Here is a 26130-nt window from a genome sequence, read left to right as displayed (position 1 = left end):
TTCTTTCTTTCTTTCTTTCTTTCTTTCTTTCTTTCTTTCTTCTTTCTTTCTTTTTTTAATGTTTAATTTATTTTTGAGAGAGAGAGGGAGAGAGAGAGCACGAGTGGGGGAGGGGCAGAGAGAGACAGAGTCACAGAATCCAAAGCAGGTTCCAGGCTCTAAGCTGTCAGCACAGAGTCCGACGCTGGGCTCAAACTCAAGGACCATGAGATCATGACCTGAGCTGAAGTCTGGCACTAAGCCACCCAGGCACCCATTCTCCTACATAATAACAGTATCTCAGCTGAGAAGATCAATATGAATTCAGGAAGATCTGAATGTCTTACTTATCAATATGTCTTACTACAGATTCTAAATGTTTTCCCTTTTCTTACTTGTCTTATCTTTGAAGGCAGAACTTCAATCACTTACCTGGCTGGCTAAGCCAAAGCAACCGTATGCTAGGGGAGGAAAGAAAGAGACTCTCTAAGGGCATAGAAACTGGGAAGACTGTCAGAAGTCCAGGAGTCTAGGATGCTTCCTTTCCCCCGAGCTCATCTTCCAGGCTGTGGGCTAGAGCTTTGCTTTGGGATCTCTCCCTCTTTTTCTCATTCTCTCTTCCCTCATTTCATCTCTGCTTCACCAAATCTTACTGAGTACCTCTTCTATGCTAATTCTGCACCAACGTCTGCCGACCCAAGTGAACTTGATCTCTAATTTCAAGAAAGTACAGAAAAGGCAGAGTTTCTCTTTGGTGCATGGTTTCTGTCCTGGGCTTTGTAATTTGCCATATAACAGCATCATGCCTATAGGACTGGCTTGTCCATCTGGGGACCTTACCAGGGTGTAGGGGCTTCCCATGGAAAAAGCCTCTGCTCCTTGGACCACTAGTTGCCCCAACAATCATTACTTGACCAGGGCACCAGAGACAGTTTCATGAAGAGAAAGCAAGCCCCTTTACTCTGAAGTTTTAGTTTTATTGTTTTCCCATGGGATGATTCTTTGCACTGGGAAAGTATCTCATTTGCAGATTGAGGGGCACCTGTGTTTACTTTCTTGACCTAGGATCCTTCTTTTCTTTCTTTCTCTTTCTCCTTCCTTTCTTTCCTTCTTTCATACTGTTGTTGACTGTCTTTTGTCCTTTCAAGATTGTTTTCTTACATGAAAGATTGTAAATATTGAGGTCTGTGAGCTAATTTTAACATTTTAGAAATCTTTATGAAAACCACAAGTTTACTGTAAATAAGCCTATGACATGCTAACTAAAACTAAGTTTATTTGAATTGTATCAACCCATTGATACAACCCTGGTTATCTCCTTCTCATTAAAAACTCTGGTAAGTTTTTTTCATTAATATAAATTAGAAAATTAAATTGTGATTCATAAATATAATAGCAAAATCTCAAAACTAAAAATGTTTGGTACTGTCTGCGAATTACATCATGTCAGATCAGCATTTGGTAAATAGTAACCACCATTTGTAAAATCAAACTCCTAATCTACCCAAACTCTTAATCTGTCAATGGGATGGACTGAGAACCCACAGACTCCAGCTTTTGGGGACCAAAATGCAGGCTTAGGCAAGTATAGTGACTTTAGCATCCTCACAACTAAAGTTTAATCCATAAAGCTGTATTCTTCCTCTTTCCTTTTCCCTAAATTCGAGTTGTGTTATCATTCATTGTAGATAGTTTTGCAAGCTGTCTTTAATCTTTTCTTGGAGCAAGGTAAAGTATAAAAGGATACAAACCAATAAGCGTGCAGATATATTGTAAGAAGGAGATTGGGGGGAGCTTGGAGATTAGAAAGAGAAATTCTACATTTGGGGAATTGCTTCTCTATAAGCCACATCTCAGGGTTAAGATGCTGGTTTAGTGCTTAATTTGGAGTCAGAAATGTTTCCTTATCCTCATCCTGGCCTGACTGAACCCCAAAACTGCTCACCACTCCTGCTTACTCAGCAAATATCTCTTCACTATTTGATCTCTCTCTTAAGTCATCGGTGGTTTATTTCCCACTGTATGTATTTTTCAGTGCAGCTCTTGTTTATAGTTTTATTTTGGGAGTGGTTCATATGAGTCAATCCTGTGAGATGGAAAAGCCCCAGACGTACAGACAAAATCATGTGTGGATGTGTGAGTTGAGGACAGAACCCAAGGGGGCTCGGGTAATTGTACTGCTTCCACCTCCGGAAGTCCTTTCTGGTGGCCATCCAGCCTTTCCGGATGCCTTTGTTATCTAATCTCGGTCTAAGCAGGAGAAATAATTGCAATTTAATGTTACAATGCTACATGTTATAATATTACTTGTAGGGACTCAAAAGGGCTGGGAATAATAAATTGTCCTTGTGATTAAAAGATTAGAAGCCACCAGTTTAGCTGGTATGTCTTCTTTTGACTTCAGAGGCTTTTTGCTAATTGAGTTAAATGGGGTTCCACTAAAGCTTGTTTGACAACTACCTCAGGTTGAAATATCACATAATGACAATTGTTTGAAAGTTTGGTTCTTTCTCTGTGAAGTTCATTCTTTCAGTATTTTGTGGACATGCTAAAAGAGTTGAGTTGTTATTACCTATCAACCATTTCACAAGTGGTTAATTTCCACTCCAGAAGAGAGACACACACACACACACACACACACACTCACACATTTCTTTATTAGTGCTCTTTCCTTCTCACTCCCAGTGTCTAGTACCATCATGCACCTCAGGGATTGTCAAGAATCCCCCCAACCTGACAGTCTATTTCCATACTTGGCTTCCTGGAGCAGAGATTTTTAATTTTTTTAAATGTTTATTTATTTTTGAGAGAGAGAGAGAGAGACAGAGCACGAGCAGGGGAGGAGCAGAGAGAGGGGGAGACACAGAATCCAAAGCAGGCTCTAGGCTCTGAGCTGTCAGTACAGAGCCTGACGTGGGGTTTGAATTCATGACCTGTGAGATCATGACCTGAGCCAAAGTAGGACACTCAACTGACTAAGCCACCCAGGTGCCCTAAGAACAGAGATTTTTGGTCATACTGGTCTGAGTTCAAATGCTGCCCTTGTCACTTAGTCATTTTACTGAAAGTTCCTAAAGCCTTCTTTCCACATTTATAAAATGGAGCTATAGTATCATTTACCTCACAGTGCTAGATGAGAAAATGTAAATAGAGCACTTGACACAATTCTCTGGTACTTAGCACCTTATATGCTAGCTATCATTTCTCAGAGACAACGCATTTTGTTACAAGGAATCACACTAAGTTGATATTGACTGCAAGCCCAATTGAATGTGTCAAGCATTTTGGGAGTAATTTTGTTTAAAAAAAAAAAAGGCAGGGGAAGGAGATGAATGTTAAAGAAATGAATCTCAAACAGTGGAATCTTACACAGTATGACAAGCTAGTAGGAGAGAATTTTGTTGGAATGTAATGGAAAGAAATCTCAAGAGTCATGAGGTGTCATGAGGTGAGTTTTACCCTGTGTTTCCCAATAACTGGCCCCACATGCAGCCATGTTGACCTGAAGATAATCTGAAAGAGCATTTGTCTAACACAAATGAACAATGCTCATTTTTTTGTCCAGCTTCCTCTCTCCTGGGGCCAGATTGACTACATTTGATCCTGATTTCCTCCAGTGTCACTGTTGGGGGAGGGAATGACAAACAGAGGGCACAGTGCTTCCCACTTTCTTGGTGTCTCTTCTCTGGTCTCCAGCATTGATTCACACATATATACCCCCCTCTCCTGCCCCCTCTTAAGCCCTGAGAACATTCCATTCCCATTCTACTCATGGCAATATCTGGCTGCTGCCCAGTCTCAGATCTGGCATGGCTCAGCTGAAGGACCAGTGTGTGGGTGAGGTTTGCCAGCATTCAGTGCTGAAATAATCTACTTGAGCACTTCCCTCCCTATGCTCACTCTTCCAGGAAATCTCTGGTGTTCTGCAAATGTCCCAGGAGTGGATATTCAGAAGAGGAAGGCAAAAGTGGGTCAGGGAGTGGTTTGAATTAGTGGATGCAAAAATCCAAAAACAAAACCAAGAAGCTGCCCGAACTCACTCATCCCTCATTTCCATTTCTCACAGAGCCCTCAGACTTACTTTGTGTAATTTTCTTCTCCTCCAAGGCGATTTTTAAAAACTTTTTAGTGTGGAAAACTTCAAACCTGCATTGAAGTGGGAGAGAAGGGTATAATTAATCCCCAAGTGCCCACCACCTGCAACTCAATGATAATCAACATTTTGCCCATCTTGTTTCATCTCTCCTCCCTATTTTATTGTTTTTACTTATGTGTTCATTTATTCCGGGAGTATTTTTGAAGCTAATTATGAGTTTATTTTTAATGGATGCTACCCCTCCCCCAAGTTACAGCTGGAAGTGGGCAGAGGACACCATACTTGGTGGGCTCAGGCCCCTGCCCTACCTCCCCAACCCTCCATCACTGCCTCGTGGGCGGAATCAGGCACAAATATAATTCCATAACCTGATTTTTATTCTTCCAATAAATAATGTTGACTACCTTCTTCATTCCAAACACTGTGCTAGGCACTGAGGATAAGAGAGAAGTTAAGAAACTCTCAGTTCAGTGGGAAAGAAAAAAAGTAAGGGGCAATACTGTTGGTTTCGTCTGATTATTTATACACTTGCAGAAAGAGTGTTCATTTACCACATAGGTCTTCTTAATCTGCTTTGTAAATCTAGAGCCATATTATTATTGACTAGGCCACAAAATTTACTTTTTTCTGGAGGCTTCCTTCAGAATCTCAGATTGGACTTTTAAAAACCTCTACTGTTTGCTACCTTCGGTTTAGAAAAACCAAGCCCAAGAAACCCTTTCCACTAGGTTTCACCCATTGTACCCACAAATTTGGGTGAATTCCTTTCTTCTCAAGGTCCCCACAACTTCCTAAAGTTCCTGGCCTGACAAGAAGAGATCTTCCTCATCTACTGCAAAACTGGGACCCTGTAAACCAGGTACTACACAAGTTTTCCTGAGATGACTTTGTAGACATTAGTTCATCATACTGGATTAAACAAAGATCATTCTCAAAAATGACATCTGGGCAAGAACTTGGTTGCATAACTGATTTTTCTATGATATTCTGGTAAAAAGGAGGACAAATTCTTAAAAAAAAATTTTTTTTTAATGTTTACTTATTTTTGAGAGAGAGTGAGAGAGACAGGGTACAAGTGGGAGACAGGCAGAGAGAGAGGAAGACACAGAATCCAAAGCAGGCTTCAGGATCTGAGCTGTCAACACAGAGCCCTACCTGGGGCTCGAACACATGAACTGTGAGTTCATGACCTGAGCTGAAGTAGGATGCTTACCCAACTGAGTTCCAGAAAAGGAGGACAAATTTTTACTGGACTTATGCAAATAACTATACTGCCATGAGAAGTAAGGAGACCTGGTAAAATACTTAAGTACTAAAAAAAGGTAAGGAGACTTCCTGAATTCTTGGCAGTGGTGTGTGAGTCAGTAAAAATCAGATATCATTTAAGAATGTTTGTTTCAGTTTTAAAAAGTAGAATCTAGTAACTTGTTATAGATTATAGAGAGTTTAAGAAGAAAGAAAAAAGCCTTATTTTGATATTCAAAATAGAACATTAAAACAACATCAACACTGAAGTAGAATGTTAAGACAGTATTCTGAACAAGGCCGCTTGGGTGGCTCAAGTTGGTTAAGCGTCTGACTTCGGCACAGGTCATGATCTCACAGTTTGTGAGTTTGAGTCCTGCCTCAGGCTCTGGCTGGCGGTGCAGAGTCTGTTTGGGATTCTCTGTTTCCCTCTCTCCCTCTCCCCCTTCCTTGTGTGCATTCTCTCTTTCTCCTTCTCAAAAATAAACAACAACAAAAAAGCTTTAAAACAATATTTTGCTATCAAACTCAACACCCCAAAAACAATCCAGTGAAGAAATGGGCAAAAGACATGAATAGACACATCTCCAAAGAGGACATCCAGATGGCCAACCGACACATGAAAAAATGCTCAATATCCCTCATCATCTGGGAAATACAAATAAAAACCACAATGAGATACCACCTCATACCTGTTAAAATGGCTAACATCAACAACTCAGGCAACAACAGATGTTGGTGAGGATGTGGAGAAAGAGGATCTCTTTTGCACTGCTGGTGGGAATGCAAACTGGTGCAGGCATTCTGGAAAACAGTATGGAAGTTCCTCAAAAAATTAAAAATAGAACAACCCTATGACCCAGCAATTGCACTACTAGGCATTTATCCACGGGATACAGGTGTGCTGTTTCGAAGGGACACATGCACCCCAATGTTTATAGCAGCACTATCAACAATAGCCAATGTATTGAAAGAGCCCAAATGTCCATCTTGGATGAATGAATAAAGAAGATGTGGTATATATATACAATGGAGTATTACTCGGCAATCAAAAAGAATGAAATCTTGCCATTTGCAACTACGTGGATGGAACTAGAGGGTATTATGCTAAGTGAAATTAATCAGTCAGAGAAAGACAAATATCATATGACTTCACTCATATGAGGAATTTAATATACAAAACAGATGAACATAAGGGAAGGGAAGTAAAAATAATATAAAAACAGGGAGGGGAACAAAACATAAGAGACTCTTAAATATGGGGAACAAACAGAGGTTTGCTGGGGGAGTTGTGGGAGGTGGGATGGGCTAAATGGGCAAGTGGCTTAAGGAATCTACTCCTGAAATCACTGTTGTACTATATGCTAACTAACTTGGATGTAAATTAAAAAATAAAATAAAATAAAACAATATTCCATACAAACAACTACAAATTTTCTTTCTTCTTTCTTCTTTTTTTTTTTTTCTGCAAACTTTCCTTATCAGTTCATTCAGTCCCATACAACTAATTCTTGTTCTGCTGGATCTTGAGTAAGCAGTCTCATGAAGTTGTCTGCTTATTGACTAAAAGGAGTTCTGGAAATCTTGGGTCAGTCCACAGGCTTGGTATGAAAGTTGACTAAGTGGTGTTAACTCAAAAGCCTGTTCTTAAGAATCTATGCTTTAAAGTGTCCACAGGGGCACCTGGATGACTCAGTCGGTTAAATGTCTGACTCTTAATCCCAGCTCAGGCCTTGATCAGGGTTTTGAGTTCAAGCCCTGTGTTGGGCTTAACACGGGGGATGAAGCCTACTTGAAATAAATAAACAAACAAACAAATAAATAGTCAATAGCTTTAAGTATCTGGTACAAATCCTTTTTCATGAGGCTCTGACACTGTCCTTTATTAAAGGCACAATTTCAGTCTAGTTTATAACAGAGCCTCCAGGCAAGCAATAGAGTAAAATAAAAACTATCTGTAGGTGACAGAGCTTCAAAATGCCTGTGGTTAGTTTATAGCTGATAATTTTCACTTTTTTATTTATTTTGAGACAGAGAGAGACAGAGCATGAATGGGGGAGGGGCAGAGAGAGAGGGAGACACAGAATCGGAAGCAGGCTCCAGGCTCTGAGCCATCAGCCCAGAGCCCGACGTGGGGCTCGAACTCACAGACTGTGAGATCGTGACCTGAGCCGAAGTCAGACGCTTAACCGACTGAGCCACCCAGGCGCCCCTATAGCTGATAATTTTCAAATGTGAAACCTTATGAAGTTTTATACTAAGAATAATGCAACTCACAAGGATATTTGGTTGTTTCTGTGGCATGTAAATCAGATAATAAAGCCATTTCAAAAAAAAATTTAGACAATATGTCTTTAATGATAATTAAGTCTATTTTAAAGAAGTCAGTGAATGTTTCTTATGCTGATTGATAAAAATGGATAACCTAATTTTTATTGCAAATGCAACCCATCATGTTGGTGAGCTGGCATCTTTCCTAGTAGAGGTGTAGAATGTTAAGTGTGATTTGGGGGGAGCTCTTTCTGTAGACTTTGTTGGTTCTGGAAGTTCCTGTTGCACCAGAATAGTGCTTGTGGTCTGTTTTATTGGTCATATATTATTAACAAAACTCCCCCAACATTAGAGAAACTGCCAAAACCACTCAGAAAGAATAAGACATAGTACTGTAACTCCCCCAGAGGATCATCTACCAAATGAAACCAGGGCTACGCAGGGACTGAACAAGACAAGCCCAAACCAGGGGAACTGCAGCAATTCAAGAGGATGAAAAGATTATAAGAATGAAAGATCTGGCAGAAGTTAGAGGGGTTGATTTCTGTAGACAGTGAGCAGCTTTATGTGAGTTCATTTTACAAATGTGAATTGTAATTTTTAATAAGAATTTGATAACAATTTTAATACAATTTTTAATAAGTGTAATAACTGATTTTTAATAAAAGAAATGTCCATCTTATATTAGATGGATGTTTATAAGATTGTTTTGGGCATCAATGGTAGCCAGTTATTCTCTAGTTCCATGAGGAAAGGACCTCAACTGGAACAGACCATCAGGGGCGAGACAGATGGTATGAGAGAAGGAACAACAGGTGGGAGCCTGTAGATCAAAGTCCTGCTCCTGTTCTGGTACCTGCTACCTACGTGGCCTTACGTGAGTCACTTAACATCTTAAGGCCTCAATGTTATTATAAAACAGGAGAAATAATTCTAGCTCTTCTTACTTGTTGGGGAAGTTGTAAGGGTCATATAAGGTAATTTAGGTGAAAATGAACCAAAATGAAAAGCCCTCGATTTAGATCCCTAGAAAGCCTAAAAAAACACCTTTGTATGAGCTGGAAGAAAAGCCAGTTCCTCTGGGTGAAGTCGGCTCTGTGCCCGTTTGTACGGTGTGTTGAGCAGAGCTCAGTTAAGGTTCAGTCTCTACTTACCTCCGTGGCTGGCCACCCTTGAGTAGAGCAGAACCTTCAGAACTGTTTCTGTAAGAAAAATTACATTACATGATATCGTAAGGAAGTGTTTACTCTCAAGATGTTTGTCGCATATCCTTAATAGTCTAGAGCCCTTTGTGTTTGGTGGGTCAGGCTAAACTGATGGAGCACACTGGAGTCCTAACAGATGCCAGAATTTAAACACTGGGTCATCTCAAATAACATGTCCATCTCTGAAAAATGCCTCCCCACCCCACTGTCCCCACTCTGGACTTTTGTATATCTGCTGGACAAGTGCATGACCAAAACCTGGGGATAAAAGCCAATGGTTTATTTGGGATCCACAGCAGAGTCAAATTCCTTATTAGTGAAATGTTGTTCCCTTTCCCTTTTGTGTCTCCTCTTAAGAAACTCCTCATAGCTGGAGAGCATCCAGCCCAGAGCTGAGCGGCACTATCCATCCAGTCAGCTGTCACTGGGCAGTAGCAGCTGCAACCACAGAATGAAGAAAAAGCTCCCCAGTGCACAGTGTAGCAAGATCCCTGGCCATTACTAATTCTTGTGTAAACCAGTGATTCTCAACCATGTCTCCAGATCCAAGCTTTTATAGAAAATATGTTGTATGTCCCTTTCACTCTCCTGAAGTGTGATTCTGAAACGCCCAGAGTCTAAGAGACCCCCAAAAACGAACCACCAGAGTCCAGAGTCAGAGCTAAGCATCAAGGGTCATTTACTGCAGGTTCGAACCTGGACCTCTGCGCACCTGTTGCCGGTGACGCTAAGAGGCCCCGAGAGAGGTTTTTACACCCCTTTTGTAGACAGGTACAAACAAGTCATGGGGAAATCAGGAATTTTCCACAGTTACAGAGCTGCGATTGGTTGGTGTTTAAAGTTGGACACTTAGCAGTACTCGATTGGTTCCTGCCTTTAGATCAGACCACAACTGGGGGTACGGGTATCAACAATGATTGATCAGGAATACACGGATGTGCCAAGCAACAATGATTGATCAGGAATACACGGGTGGGCCAAGCAATTGTACAGAAGCAGAACAAGCTGGTTAGGCTTGGTTAGGTTTCAGTTTCCCGTAACTTAAGCTTTTAAGTTTCAGTTTTCTCAGGCCTCTCAATTCACAGATACAATAACACATGTTTATGCATAAACCCAGGCAATTTGTCTTCAGTCTGAGCACTCAAACACCACTGCTCCAACAAATCTTGCCTTTTGCTCCTGCATTATTGGTTTTCCTCTCTGCTTAGTCTTTATTATCAATAAACAAGCTGTTGTTTTTCTTTTCTTAAAAACAAAACAAAGTAGAAAACCAAACTTCTCTTGACACTTATGCTCATTTAGTCTCATACTTTAGGTACCTGGTCATAAGCTGATGTCTCCCAAATGTGTATCTCCACATCAGACTCGCCTGCTAATACAGGCTCCTATATTCACTATACTTAACTACCATCTGACATTGCAACTTGTAATTAAAAAAAAAATGTTTACTTGTTTTGAGAGAGAGAGCGAGAGAGGGAGAGAAAGACAGCACATGAGTGGGGGAGGGGCAGAGAGAGAGAGGGAGAGAGAGAATCCCAAACAGGCTTCACACTGTCAGCACAGAGCCTGATGTGGGGCCCGATCCCATAAACTGCAAGATCATGACCTGAGCTAAAATCAAGAGCTGGGGGCTCAATAGACTGAGCCAGCCAGGCACTCCTCAACTTGTAATTTTTATGGACATGTTGAACTTAACATCAACACAGGGCTGAGTGGGGTGGGAGAAGACCACAAGGATATACACCAAGTGTAAATAACCGTCTAGATGGGGGTCTTGGGTGTGCATACGTGTGTTTCTCTATACTATTATGTAAAATATCTGTAATGGGCCTTAACACTTAAAACAAGTTTTTATTCTGAAAAAAAAAATATTGATTCACAGGGAGCTGCAAAGATAGTACAGGTCTAACGTACCTTTCACCTGTCTCCTCTGGTGATTACATCTTACACATTAGCATGATGTGTAAGATTGACATTAGCATAATGTGTGTGAGTATAGTTCTGTGTCATTTCATTTTATGTGTAGATTCATGCAATCACCACTGCAATCAAGATACAAAACTATTTCATCACCACAAAGGTCTCCCTGTGGGGGCGCCTGGCTGGCTCATTCAGTACAGCATGCAACTCTTGATCTCAGGGTTGTGAGTTTGAGCCCCACACTCATAGGCATAGACAGTAGTTAAAAAAAAAAAAAAAAACTTACAAAAAGATCTCCCTTGTGGTACCTCTGTATAGTCACATCTGTGTCCTTATCCCCACCATTCTAAACCCCTGACGAACACTACCATGTTCTCCATATTATATGATCTCATCTAAATGGAGTCATACGGTACATGACCATGTGATATTATTATTTTTTTTTCGCTCAGCATAATGCCTTTGAAATTCATCCAGGTTGTTGTATCAGCAGATCGTCCCTCTTTATTGCTGAGTGGTATTCCATGGTACACATGTACTACAGTTTGTTTAGCCCTTCACTTGGTGGAGGATATTTGGGCTGCTTCCAGTTTTTGGCTGATGCAAATGAAACTGCTGTTAATATTTGTGTACAGGTTTTTGTGTAGACATATGTTTTCATTTCTCTGGGATAAACACCCCAGAGTGTGATTACCAAGTTGTATTATAATATATAGTTAGTATTTTAAGAACCTTCCAAACTGTTTTCCAGGGTAATTGTACCACTTATATTCCGATCAGCAATGTATGACAGATCCAGTTTTTCTGGATCTCTCCAGGCTTTCACAGTCTCACTATTTTTTCATTATAGCAATTCTGATAGATGTGTAGTGATATCTTCCTCATTGCAGGTCACTGGAATTCTTTCTCCGCAGTCTTGTGCCCCCTGGTATTCTGCCCCATGAACTCTAGTTGCCTGGGCCTCCTTGGACTCTCAATTCTATCGCCTCAACTCAGGGAGACTGACAGACTCTGCCTGGGTCCCCCCTCCGTACCACCTGGCCTAGAAACTCTCCCCAGGGGGGAGGCTGGGGGAGTAAGCTCATCCCGTTTGGTGGCCCCTCTCTCAATGATCACTGCACTTCATTGTCTCTTGTCAATGCCTTGAAAATCTATCATTTCATATAATTCATTTTTTTTTTTTTAGCAGTTTCAGGCAAAATCCAATCGCTGTTCCTCTATCCTGACTATAAGTGGAAGTCCATATTTTAGATTGATTTATGAGAAATAGCACTTATACTTAGAATCTAAGTCTTAGATGGATTCATTGTCAATTTTCTTATCAGAGCATCTATTCTATCTGTATCTCTCTCTATATATCTACCTGCCTTTTATCTATCTATCTATCTATCTATCTACCTATCATCTATCTATCTACCTATCTAATCTATCTACCTTCCTGCTTGCCAATCATTGGTCTATCATAAATTTTGCTTAGCTAGAAGTCAAAGTTCTAATATCAGAACTGCCAATACTTACCTGTAGCATCTGAGACATTAACCTCTTCAGGTCACTTTGTTTGTTTTTTTTTAAACATTTTATTTATTTATTTATTTATTTATTTATTTATTTGAGAGAGAGAGAGCACAAGCAGGGGAGGGGCAGAGAGAGAGGGAGACACAGAATCCAAAGCAGGCTCCAGGCCCTGAGCTGTCAGCACAGAGCCTGATGTGGGGCCCGAACCCATGAACCATGAGATCATGGCCTGAGCCGAAGTCGAATGCTCAATGAACTGAGCCACTCAGTCGCCCCTTGAGTCACTTTATTTGTAAAATGAAGTGTTGGTCTATATGAGCCATAATTCCTTCTCTGAGATTCTAGATGTTGTTTGCCTTCTTGGAGAAGCAGTGAGCACTGTTGTTAGCTGCAGCTCTAGGATGTGTTATTTCTGATAGGAAAATGTATTGAGCAGGTAATGAGCATGTATTGATAATTGCTATGTAATAATAACTACAATAGCTAATATAGTGATCCTTTTACATGCAGTGTCTTGTGTAATCTTGACAACATCTCTGTGGGATAAAAGCTACTATTACTCAAATTTAGAAGATGAGAAAGCTCAGGGCACCTTCTGGCTCAGTAGGTAGAGCCTGTGACTCTTGACCTCAGGGTTGTGAGCTAGAGTCCCACACTGGGGGTGGAGATTGCTTAAAAATAAAATTAAAAACAAATTCTTTAGAAGATGAGAAAGCCATGGCCTAGAAAAGGGAAAAACAAAACCAAAACGCTGTCAGTCTAAAGGTTATACTTAGACCACAGACGTATGTCCTTTTTTCCTTTAATCGAGGTTAATTTCAGACAATTCCTAATAGTAACCAAAACACCTGATTATAAAGAAGAAGGTGATGAGTGTGGTTGAATATATTATCTTTGCTGACTCTAGACAGCTACTGGGTTCAGCAGAGGATTCTTTATGGCCTCTTCATGTTCCAAATAGACCTTACCAGAACAGATGGGCAGAATGGACACCAGAGAAGGATAGCACAGGCAAAAAGAGGGTGAAATGTAATAAACACCTGGAGTGAAGTAGATGCTAAGTGTTGGTTAGTTGTTATTACACTTATTGTAAATGATCATCCTCAGCACTGCAGAAGGTCAGCGAGGCATACCTTGCCAATCACAGAGGCAGTTCCCAGAGACAATTTGAAAACCCCTGCCTGCATGACAAAGCAAAAGATCCTCCTGAAGAGCCTTGTTTGCGTCCAGAGAAGGTTTGCATAGTGTTTTCACAATCTCCAGAGTGTTTTAAAAACTATTATCTCATGATGGCACTTTTAGCTAAGGAAGAGAAGAGAATCAACATTGTAACCCTCCGGGTTTTACTCACTCAGGCTGCAGGAACTGACAGAGGTAGTGCTGCTTTGGATAAGGTCTTATCTAGGGCTAAATTGTCAGGTTCGAAAAATCTGTCTGTTCTTATGGGAATGTGGTTTTTGGCTGGGTTGCAAATAGGGAGCAGGGAGTGGAGGACAGGGATAAGCTTCATAAGTTAAGTTATGTGCAAATTATGACTGACACAAATATTCCAAGTGTTCAAATTAAGTCATGACACAATTCTATAATGTAAAAAGCAAAATAGCCATGTCGGTCCATATAAAGGCCAAAGATCTCAATGTTCCAGAAATGACAGGAAAGGGTTAAAGGAAGTACATGCGGAGAATATTAAAAAATGACTTGATCTGAAATTCATGACAAAATAAGGCTGCTATAAACCTCAGGATAGTGGGTGTAACTCAGGAGTTGGACAATTGACCAAATGAAACTGTCTGATTTTCCTAGGCTGGAGACGTTTCCTGCCTTGGACGTCTGGGTCTGTCTCAATGTCCAAATAGCCTTACTTCAAAGTGTTTGTGGGAGCAGAGAGAATTGGTGAGTGTGTTTATTCAGTGCTGGTGGGAGGAATGGAAGGAGGTTGGGCTTGGGAATTAAGTCTGGGTTTAAGAGCACATGGACCAGCAGGAGCTAACCATTTTTCTACAGACGAGCATCCAGGTCACTTTTCAGGAAGAAGGAAACCCTGGGAGGGAAGAACTTGGGGAACAGGAGAACACAAACATCTTTGAGGCTACTTAGCTGTGAAGGTAAGTCACAGTGGTATTGAGTGCCCTAGGGAACAACATGGGAAGTTCTTTTACTTAAAAAAAATTTTTTTTAAATATTGACATATTTTTTACTTTAAAGTTACAACAATATTACAAAGAACTCCTGAATGCTCTCTATTCAGATACATAATTTTAAAAGCTTTCCCCCTGGGGCACCTGGGTAGCTCAGTTAGTTAAACATCAGACTCTTGATTTCCGTTCAGGTCATTATCTCACAGTTCATAAGTTCCAGCCGCAAGTCAGGCTCTGTGCTGACAGAATGGAGTCTGTTTGAGATTCTCTCTCTCCCTTTCTCTCTGCCCCTCCCTCACTCTCCCTATCTCTCTCTCAAAATAAATAAATAAACTTTAAAAATAAATAAAATAAACAAAAACTTGCCCCCTATATTTAAAAAAATCATTTTCTTTCTTTCTCTGTAAAGGCATGTATATACATACATATAACCTATATTTTGAACCATTTGAGGGTAAGTTGCAAACATTGTACCCCTTTATTCCTTAATATTTCAGGTTTCATTTTTAAGAAGATATTCTTTTTTTTTTTTTTAATTTTTTTTTTTTTAACGCTTATTTATTTTTGAGACAGGGAGAGACAGAGCATGAACAGGGGAGGGTCAGAGAGAGGGAGACACAGAATCTGAAACAGGCTCCAGGCTCTGAGCTGTCAGCATGAGCCTGATGCGGGGCTTGAACTCACAGACCGCGAGATCATGACCCGAGCCGAAGTCGGACGCTCAACTGACTGAGCCACCCAGGCGCCCCAAGAAGATATTCTTTTAAATAATCATAGTATACTATTTCAACTTTAGTATATCAAAGATTGATAGAACACTCCTATCTACTCCACAGACTATATTCTGATTTTATCAATTGTCTCAATGCTCTTTACAGCAATTTTCTTTTCTAGTAGGGAAGGTCTCTCTCTCTCTCTCTCTCTCTCTCTCTCTAAGTTTATTTAGTTGTTTTGCGAGACAGAGATAGTGTGAGTGGGGGAGGGGCAGACAAAGAGGGAGAGAGAGAATCCCAAGCAGGCTATGTGCTGCCAATGCAGAGCCTGACATGGGGCTTAAACTCATGAAACTGCAAGGTCATGACCTGAGCCAAAACCAAGAGCCAGATGGTTAACCGATTGGGCCACCCAGGCACCCCAGGAAGATCTCTCTTTGACTGGGGGATGAAATTGGCCTAGCGGGACAAAAATACATGTTCCTACTCTCAGCACTCATTGGGATCTTTATTAGTAGGGGAACCCCAGAAGATCAGTTGTTTGGTTGTTTTGGGGTTTTTTTGTTTGTTTCATTCTTACTCCATTTCCTCTCTGAGAGTACAAAACTAATCAGCAGGAAATATCCAAGTGCTAAAGAATATATATAAGAATATATATATAAGAATATTATATATAAAGAATATATATAAGAATATATATATATATATATATATATATATATATATATATATAGGCAGGAGGGGCAGAGAGAGAGAGGGAGACACAGAATCTGAAGCAGGCTCCAGGCTCTGAGCTGTCAGCACAGAGTCCGAGCCAGGGTTCAAACCCACAAGCCGTGAGATCATGACCTGAGTTGAAGTTGGATGCTCAACCGACTGAGCCACCCAGGTGCCCCAAGAGATCTTTAGTAGTAGAAGGTTTCTGGCATGACATCATGTGGTTTTAACAGGGTCCTGGGATGCGAAATTGGGCATAGCCTCCCTGCCAACACCCCACCTGTCCCTACCACACAGTCTAAGCTTAGGAGTAAGAATGGACCATGGTACTTCTTCTATTTCTTTTTATCTTTTGAGGGGAGGGGTGGGTAGAAAGGAGAGTAATAGATGCTTGAAGGAGCAAAAATTGACTTGGGATAAAAATAGAGAGATCATCTCCTATGACAATTCTAGTCCTTTACTGAGAATAAGGCTTTCTCTAGGAATTTCTCTCAAGGAAAGTGTGACACTGTACTTATTTGTCTTCTCAACCATTCTCTTGGGTTATTTGGAACTAATTTCTGTTTAAGAGTCACTGGATGTCAACTTTCCCCACTGACTCCCCATATGTGAACCAATTTTAGGGCTGCTGCTCCCCACCATCTTCCTGTTCTGCAGGATAAGCTGTGGCTTATCACACAGCAACAGGAATGTTGTGGGGAGTGACCAGAGAAATGGGAAAAGAACAAGCAAGAATCTCTCCCTTGAGGGGATTGGGTAGTGCGGAGAAAGGAGAGGAGACCCCAAAGACCAAGTTGTCAGGGTTTAGGGAGTCTGGGGTCCCCGATGGAGCCAAGTTTCATCTCAAAGTCAGTCCTTCTGTTTCCCTTCTCCCTCCAGGAAAGATGAAGCTGACTCTGGTACAGATCTTCTTTATGATGTTGCTGCTGTTACTGGGCCTGGGGGTGGGTCTGGGGTTGGGACTTCAGATGGCTGCCGCAGTCCTCGAGGATAGTGATGAGCCCCTGAGTGAGTTTTTGTCTAGCGATTCAGAGGACAACACCAAAGCCACTAAAGGAGAGGGCATCCGAACTACAGAAACCATGCTGCTTAGCAACAAAGGAATAGTGCAACCTGGCTGGCCAGAAGAGACAATCCTTGGTGAAGACGAAGTTGGAGGGAACAAGATGCTCAGAGCTGAAGCTCCCTTGCAGAGCAACAAAGACTATCTCAGGTTTGACCTGATGGCCAGGGAATGCAATGCTCTGATGGCACACAAGGTGAAGGAACACAACCACACATGCATAGCCCAGTACACATTCATCCACGAGGATCTAGATACAGTCAGAGCTGTCTGTAATAATCCTGTTGTTGCCTGTGAACTCAAGGGAGGCAAATGCCACAAAAGCTCTCGTCCTTTTGATTTGACATTCTGCAAGTTATCCAAACCAGGCCAAGTCACTCCTCACTGTAATTACCTCACTTTCATTTTTGAAAAGTTTATTATTATATCCTGTAATGACATGAAGGTCCAGGTGATGTCTGGACAATGAAGCAACTTCCCTTCTTCTTCCCCTTCCCCTTCTCCTCTTTCCCTTCCTTCCCACTTCCTTCTCATACCCTTTTCCTCCTATTAGGTGTTCTGCAAAAAAGGTTCTGGGAAGAGAGGCTGACCTATTCCTTACCACTGTCCCCTGAAAACACAATTCTTCATTGTCCTAGGTTTCACCCACCCTGCATTTTTTTTTGCTGGGGTTACAGGTGGCAAAATAGGGTAATGATATATGGTCTCTCCAGGCCCTCCATCACTCCTGCCCTGGAAAGGGATCAGTGAAGAGATTCTCTAGTATCTGCTGTGACCAGTCTGTTCCCTGGTATGTTTGCCTTTGGATATGGACTACAGGAGCTCACTGTAGTCCCATGTCCTTCCCTGTGATCCATGAGCCTCTAGGACAATCACGTGAGCCCCTTGGGCTTTCCACACAGCACCCCTGCACTGCAGAAGCAAATCAGTGACTGTATCTAGGACTGTAGGACTGCATCTGGTGAACCATGTGGATAAGGTTTTTTTTCTTGAGTTACCCAAAATATAAGTTTCAGGTAAAGAATTGTGGACCTGTATACATGATTTAATTAGCCTTTAATTAATTTGAGTATACAATATATGACCCTATGAAGTCATAAGCATCTTTGTAGAAGCAACTATATTATAAGTTTCTCCTATATTCTTCTTTGGCACATTTATTGATTATCTGCTTGTTGATTATCTGGGACCTTTTCAGGAGTTATAGAAATTGTATGAAACATAGAATCATTCAAAAGGAGCAAGTTTTCTGACCCCTGTCAAACACTATGCAGTCAATAAAAACTGCTGAGTAGCCTGATTCACATTTCAGAGGGCTCAATGTGTTCTTTTCTCTTCCAGACAAGCAGGAAGGAAGCTATCCTTCTATGTGGACACTCTACTAGATGCTGTCACGTACTTGGTTTTACATAATCCCTATAAAGAGGGACAGTAGATAAGCTCCACTTTACAGATGAGAAGTAACAGGCTCAGAGAGGCCAATTTCACCTTGACCAAGATCACCCCACTTATAAATTGTTGATCTATAATTCAAATGGGGTGTTCCTGCCCTTCCCTTCATTTGCTGCTTCCCGATTTGCAGCACCCTTCAGTTTGCTCTCCTGGACCCCAAAGGGTGAAATTCAACTCACTAGAGGTTAGGGCCTGGATTCTGGATTCTTTGTCTTGTGATAAGTACATATGTACTATATACTATAGGAAAATGAGAGAGAGAGAGAGAGAGAAAGAGAGAGAGAGAGAGAGAGAGAGAGAGAGAGAGAGAGAGAGAGAAAGACACGATGTTCAGGAGAGAATCTCTAGGTTTTGAGTCCTTCTCTCAGGACATGAACACAGAGCCAGACTGTGACTTTAGAGGCCCAACATCCTGGATGATTATGGATTCTACCCAAAATACTTAAAAAAAAAAAAAACAAAAAAACAGAGAGAGATAGAGAGAGAGACCTGGGGCACCTGGGTGGCTCAGTTGGTTGAGCGTCCTACTCTTGATTTTTGCTTAGGTCATGTTCCCAGAGTCATGGGTTTGAGCCCCATGTCAGACTCTGCACTGAACATGGAGCTTGATTAGAATTCTCCCTCTCTCTCTCTCTCCCTCTACCTCTTCCCCTCTTCCCTGCTTGTGTACTCTCCATCTCAAGAAAAGAAAGAAAGAAAGAAAGAAAGAAAGAAAGAAAGAAAGAAAAAAAGAAACCCAACTAAAACATAGTACATTTATATGAAAGTTCAACAAAGTTTGGATTTTTACCCAAATTACTACACAAATCCTTTTGAAAAAAATATAAATACATTTTTTTCAAAATCAATCTCCTTGCTCTCACTAATATTCTCTTTTTCTTTTTGGCCCCTATTTTGCTAGTGATCTTACTCTGCCTGTTGGGTAATATAGCACTGAACATAATAAGCTGCTGGAAGGGAGGGACTAAGGCCAAAAAAATCACTTTATGATTTGCAAGGCACTGAAACATCATCTTCAGAACACCCTGTACAAGTTTCTCTCAACCTTGGCTGTTCATTAGAATCTCTTGTTAAAAATACAACACATATAATCCCAATAAGTATAATTCCAGGGATATCGATTCAATTAGTCTGAGTTTGGGTCTGCACACCAAGTGGAATCCAAGCATTTTGAGGCTTCTGTTACAATTCCTCTTACAGCAGTTTTTCTGTGAATTGGTGTCAAAGGCTGTTAACAGACATGTGAAAATGATTTGGGAGATGCTGGGTGAAACAGAGTTAAGTTTGTTTTATGCAGATCTCACAACCTTTGCTATTAGCGTGGCTGTGAATCTCTAATAGGCAGAGTTCAGATCATATTCAGTATTGCTAAATTGATTTTACCATGAAATCCACCCTTCCCTTAATCATTTAATAACATCTTTTAGAACTTATGTTTCTAGTTGGGAAAAGTTGTCCTAGAATTTTCCAAGCCTTTCTTCTGGCTTTGTTCATTTAGTATAGCTATCACTGGGCCTACCTTAAAGACTAACAACTAGATAAGATGATAAAGTAATCTGTGTTTAGACTATAAGTCAATCTCATGTGATATGCTGCTGTAGGAGAAAGGAGCCAGTTCTTGAGAATCATATAATCATGGCATGAAATTGAAGCTCTGCCACTTAAAAGCAGTTGTGATCATGGATAATAGTTCTTGGGTCTCAGAACTTCAGTCCCTTATTTGTAAAATGAGATAATAGTACCTACTTCATAGGGTAGCTATGAGAATTATATGAGGTTAAACGGCCCATAATAGGGTTCAGTAAGTGGCAGCTGCATTTGGTGGTGATGTTGCTGGGCTCGGTGCTCATTGAGCACCTAACCATTTCTTTAAAAAAATTTTTAATGTTTATTTTTGAGAGAGACAGAGGAGCATGAGCAGGGGGAGGGGCAGAGAGAGGGAGACACAGAATCCGAAGCAGGATCCAAGCTGTTAGCCCAGAGTCCAACACAGGGCTCAAACTCAAGAACCACAAGATCATGACCTGAGCTGAACACTTGATCAACTGAGCCACCCAGGTGCCCCAAGCACCTAAGCATTTTGACAGGCTCCATCTGGAAGCAGTACTATAATACAAAATGCAATACCATTGGCACGTCTTAGAATTTTGGGCATGTTGGCTACTATGTGGATATGTGGGGTCCTGTAAAACTCCTCAAATTCCATCCCTTGGATAGCCACAAAATTTATATACTTGGGGCTAGCGCAGTCCTTAGAACTCAGCTAACAGGGCCTCTGCCCTGGGCCCAACCCCTCAGAACTACACTACACTTTTGGAGTGCCTTTCACATAGGAGGTCCTCCTCTTGTGTCTGGTACTGACTGGGACCAACAGTACCATCTAGATCAGGTGCTCCGAGCTTGAACTGGGACCTGTGTAGGCTTTAGTCCCATTTATCCCCTTGAGGGCACTGCTCCCCTATCCCATGTGTAGGGCCAACCAGCTGCCTCTCCAAGAGTTCTGAGACTTGCACATACACAGTCATCCTAGAGGCCTAAAGCCAAGCCCTGGTTCTAGGAGGGTGGCCTGGAAAGTGGATCACTCCCTCTGGCTGGCATGGTATTTCTTTTGTGGGTTCACATGAAAGTGGGTCACCAGAATGGTGCTCACATATGAATTTGTTAAAACACATCCCAGACACAGTATGAATTTAGCATTCTGAGTCACCAGTGGTCACTACTGACTCTTGGAGTTGATGCGTTGTGGGAGGCTTTTACCCATTCATGTTCTTACTGCTCTGCTACTTCTAGCCTATAACACTTGAGGGGGGCAGGGATAGCAGCACCTGTTCCTTGCCCTGTGAGCCCCCCACTGCTGGCACCCAGGGTGGTTACTCCACTGTTTGCAAGCTCCACACCATGTGAAGATAGGGAATAGCTATTCCTGTCTCCTGTAAGGGCTTTGAGGCCATTGCTTTGTAGGACCCATGGGGTACTTCTAATCAATGTCTTCTCTCACCTCTGATCGATAGGTGATGATGTACTCTCTTGGGTTGTTCTTGATAAAGATGAATAATTGTCGTTCCTTATGTAAACAGTACTGCTCTTCTTACTCTGCCCATGGGCCCCTTGCCTATCCTCCTTGCTGGTGGCTATGTGCAGAAGGCAGGAGTGTAGTGTTGTTAGTTATACAAGAGGTCACATCCTAGGAATGCAGTGATTATGACCCACAGAGTTCAAGAGAAGATGTGGTTGGAAGATATATTGTTTTATGTTTATATTATAAAATTACCAATGACAAATTCCATATGACCAGAAAATGAATTATCATTCTCATTTTCCTGCATACTCTGGGTGCCATGGTCTGAATATGTGTCACTCCTAAATTCACAAAATGTAATCCTAATGCCGAATGTGATAGTATTAGAAGGTAGGCCCTATCGGGGCACCTGGTTGACTTGGTTAAGCATCAACTTTGGCTCAGGTCATGATCTCGCAGTTTGTGGGTTTGAGCCCCACATCAAGCTCTCCACTGTCAGTGCAGAGACCACTTGGGATCTTCTGTTTCTCTCTCTCTCTCTACCCCTCTGCATTCATGCATGCTCATGCTCTTTCTCTCTCAAAAGTGAATAAATATTAAAAAAATATATTAAAAAAAAAAGAAGGTAGGGTCTATCCCAGGGGATTAGGTCATGGAGCACTTATGAATGGGATTAGTGCTGTTATAAAAGAGATCCCCCAGAGCTCTCTAGCCCCTTCTGCCATGTGAGGATACTATGAGAAGTATACAACCCAGAAGAAGGCCCTAACAGACCATGCTGGCACTCTGACCTTGGACTTTCAGCATCCAGCACTGTAAGAAATAAATTTCTGTTGCTTGTAAGACACCTTATCTGTACTACTTATTATAGCAGCCTGAATGGACTAAGTCACTGGGTAAGACTTGCATTTGTGGTTATTGACAACAATGTAAGGTAACAAAATAAACTTCCAGAGAAAGTCATTAGAAGCTGGTGCTTACAGGCAGCTCAGTGGATGATACAGTGTCATGAATCATGATATAGACAGCACTAAATAAACAGCATTAGGAAACTGCAGAGGTAGGAAGATCTCCATTGTTTAAATTCAGGCAAGTTTTGAAAGGTCATGAAATTTTACTTCCTTTTTCTTATGGTGGGAAATGTAAAATTATCCAAGAACGATAACATTTGTCAGTAAAGAACACAAAGAAATTGTTCCTAGGTCTAGCAGGAAGATATGGTGCCCAAGATACCACAAAGAATCTGCATGTGCACTGATTGGACAATAAACATATGTATAATCTTTTCTCTACCTATAATTCTACATCTTCAGCAATAAATCACTATACTTCTGACATGGAAACTCTTCCTCAGCTCCCTCGAGTGCTCAGTCTTGGCAGGCAGAGTAAAATGAGCTGGCCCTCTTCAACCCTTCTCCTTACCAAGGTGATAAAGTTATAACATCTGGCAGAGACTCATTCTTGGTGGGATGTGAAGGGAGTCCAAGGGACAGACTTATCATTATGTTCAGCAATCCTTTGCTTTAGCATGTAATTTGCTGATGCTCTTGCCTCTGTACCCTGCACCCTACCCATAGGTCCACCATTTCTTCTTCATGTGTGCAGACTTGACTTCCGTTAGTTTCTAGGAAGTGACTCAAATCAGAGATGCCGCCTCTAAGAGCAACTGGGCTGTCTCTTTATTAGACTTATGACTCAAAGACCAAGTAAAATATGGATTTAGGGGAAGAATAAAAGAGACGAGGAATATGGTGGAAATAAGGCTAAGCAGAAGGCATGATGAGGGAAATTGTGAGAGCTCATAGGGCATGATAGCTCTTCACCTATTTGTACAGGATACAGGATTTTAGGAGGCAGTGGGTGCCCCACTGTTTGAAAGTGTCAGATCTCCATCACTGATGTGAGACTAGTGTCTGGAATTATACCCTTATGAACTTATTGTGCATTCCTATATATAAGGGTATAAAATTTTTAGCTTCAAAGAATGAGTGGGAGTTTCAGTACCTTTATAAGATGACAAGAAAAGCAACAAGAAAACAGTACTCACTATGAATTCTTTTTTAAAAGATATATTGTTTTTTTTTATGTTTATTTACTTTTGAGAGGGGGGGAGGGGCAGAGAGAGAGGGACAGAGGAAAAGTGGGCTCCACGTCAATAACAACGAGCTCAATGTGGGGCTCAAACTCGTGTCCAAAGTCGGACACTCAATTGGACACTCAATGGACCAGGTGCCTCTACTTTATGAACTCTTTTACAAGGGTTCAGCAGTGTGCTGGTTACTGGTTATGCATTCTTTTTTTTTAATAAAAGCAAAAAACTAAAACCAGTTATTGTGTCTGCCATTATAGCATATCCACAAATGAGACCCATAGGGAAAAACTGTGAAAGGAAGAGGGGAGATGATGTGAATTGATCCAGTACGTGGCACTGCTCTGGAAAGCTGGTCTGGCTAAGGACCAACATACGTCAAACAACTCCATTAGGAGACTGGGGTTAGAAGAATGTATTTCCAAAGCAAAGGAAAGGGATTCCAAAGGGTCACATGATAAAGACAGATATCCTTTGCCCCAGCACATTTGCACCCTTCTCTGAGGAATCACCTCCAAAGAGGGCAAGGGTGAGGGGGGCTTCCTCATTGGTGATGCCTAAGAGTTATGTCCTTCCATCAGGGTAGCTCATAGCCAATGACTGATTGATACAGATGAACAAGAACCTGGACCTCTTACCTTAATTTTTTTTCCTCTTGCCTTAATTTTATGTCAGTTATGTTCCAGAGCTCTCCACGGGGTCAGGTTTGAGGCTGGACTTTAGCTAAAATCACATCTTTGTTCAACTTCTTCTTCTGCCCTATCCTGCTTCAGTTATTTCCTTACAGGTATCTCCTGAGAGTATTCTCTCAATGAATTACTAACTCAAGAATTTCCATCATAGGATCTGCTTTTTGGCCACCTGGCCTAATACTTTTGCAAAGAGCAAGCCTTGAAAGAAGCTGATTCTTTAGGACCTACGTATTCTAGGAAAGAATAAAGAACTCATTTTACTTGAAAGTCTCTAAGGAGCTGAAGGCCAAGGGCCCAGATTGAAGATTACTTCAGGCAAACAAGCAGGCAGGGTAGACTCTAGAATGTCAGGGTGGCATCATGGTTAGTTAGGCACAGAGAATATGGAACTTCACAGCCTGTGTTCAAATCCAAGTTCAAACATTTACTATCTGATCTTGGGCAAGTAACCTCTCTGGTTCTTGTTTATCAGCAAGTGAGGAATATCTTCAGCAGAACTAACAATACCTCATACATTTTTAGGTGCTCAATGTATATGTATTAAATTGAACTCATATTTTTTTGCATGGCCCATTCTCAAACATTGCCTGATATGTCCTGATCCTCCTTTTATAACTAATCAATACCACTTAAGAGAAAGATGGTCTAGATCTCCTGACCCTTAAATCAACAGTGTTACCACTATACCATGTTTCCAATTTTCTTGGTCTGGGGATAGTCAGCCACTTGTCATCAATATCTGAGACTTTCCAGAGATGCCTTGATAAGAGCTTCATGGTTTCTAGTCACTGTGGTGATTTAATGTCTACATATTCACTGAACTTAATTCCCCTGTCTTGAAGTATGGGCTGAACTTAGTGATTTATTTCTTTTTTTTTTTAATGTTTATTTATTTTTGAGAGAAAGAGAGAGGGAGAGAGAGAGAGGGGGGGGGCAAAGCTGAGAGAGAGAGGGAGACACAGAATCTGAAGCAGGTTCCAAGTTGTCATCACTGAGCCCGATGCGGGGCTCGAACTCACAAACTGTGAGATCATGACCTGGAGCCAAAGTCGGACCCTTAACCAACTGAACCACCTAGGCACCCCAGTGATTCATTTCTAGTTGATCGAATGTGACACCTTGTGATCAAAGCGATAGCATACTACTTCTAAGATAAGCTGAAAAAATAAAAAATAAAAAATAAAAACCAAGGCTTCCTCCTTATTCTTGCTCTTGAATCACTTGTTCTGGGGTAAGCTAGCTGCCATGTCTTATGAGGACACTCAAACAGCCCTTGTGGTGAGGAACTGAGGTCTCCTGGTAATATTAGTAAGGAACAAGGCTTCTTCCAAAAGCCAGGTGAATGAGCTCTCTTGGAAGTGGATTCTCCAGCCCCAACAAAGCTTCTCGATGACTGTAACCCAGGCTAAAATCTTGATGGCAACTTCATGAGAAACCCTGAACCAGAAACACCCAGCTAACCTGCTTTCAAACTCCTGACCCTTAGAAACTGTGACATAATAAATACTTGTTGCGTTAAGCTGCTAAGTTTTAGGGTAATTTGTTACACAGCAATAAGTGATGAATATAGTTAGTAAATGAAAGATTTCTGTTCTGGAATGGCTCATTGTGGTGTTTTACATTTCTCTATTTATGATCATTATTTTCTTTTCTTTATCTGGGACCTAAAGAATGATTATACTCCCTCAACTTCACGACTAATAATTGACCTACCAACTTAGTTAAAAACCACAGGTTATCTATCACTTCCAGGACATTTATAAACTTTTGAAATGCATCTGTATATCAAGATGTCTCCAGAAATGTTAAAGATTATTATTTATTTGGACTATATAAGTTCTTCACAAAGAAAAAAAAATGACAATATCCAATGATGTCCTGGCCTGTAAGAATGTAAACTGATACATAGTTCCAGAGGGTAATTGTACTTCCTTTTTCTTGTGGTGGGAGATGTGAAATTATCCAAGAACGATGTGCAGTAAAAGCTCCTAAATTTTTTTTCATACTCTTTGACCC

The 26130-nt window shown here is 41.1% G+C and overlaps 2 protein-coding genes across 2 annotated transcripts in view; one reads left to right on the top strand and one right to left on the bottom strand.

Annotated features, from left to right (window-relative positions):
* Nucleotides 1–26130, bottom strand: part of RNASE9 (ribonuclease A family member 9 (inactive)) — a 93093-nt gene that overhangs the window by 18842 nt on the left and 48121 nt on the right. The window contains exons 4-6 of the transcript XR_007453766.1: nucleotides 8746–8793; nucleotides 6013–6124; nucleotides 4061–4125 (exon numbers count right to left, since the gene is read on the bottom strand). The gene's annotated coding sequence lies outside the window, so the exon portion shown is untranslated. The remainder of the gene's footprint in view (nucleotides 1–4060; nucleotides 4126–6012; nucleotides 6125–8745; nucleotides 8794–26130) is intronic.
* On the top strand, nucleotides 16585–17379 carry RNASE10 (ribonuclease A family member 10 (inactive)). The gene has a single exon (XM_049613189.1). It carries the CDS (start codon nucleotides 16684–16686, stop codon nucleotides 17329–17331), a length of 648 nt encoding a protein of 215 aa, XP_049469146.1. The 5' UTR covers nucleotides 16585–16683; the 3' UTR covers nucleotides 17332–17379.

The sequence above is a fragment of the Panthera uncia genome (genome assembly GCF_023721935.1).
Source record: "Panthera uncia isolate 11264 chromosome B3 unlocalized genomic scaffold, Puncia_PCG_1.0 HiC_scaffold_1, whole genome shotgun sequence".
NCBI classification, from domain to species: Eukaryota; Metazoa; Chordata; class Mammalia; order Carnivora; family Felidae; genus Panthera; species Panthera uncia.
This window is presented reverse-complemented; position numbering and strand designations above follow the sequence as displayed.

Excerpts from the sequence above, each read along its gene's own strand:
- RNASE10 (XM_049613189.1), top strand. The coding sequence starts at position 16,684 with ATGAAGCTGACTCTGGTACAGATCTTCTTTATGATGTTGCTGCTGTTA.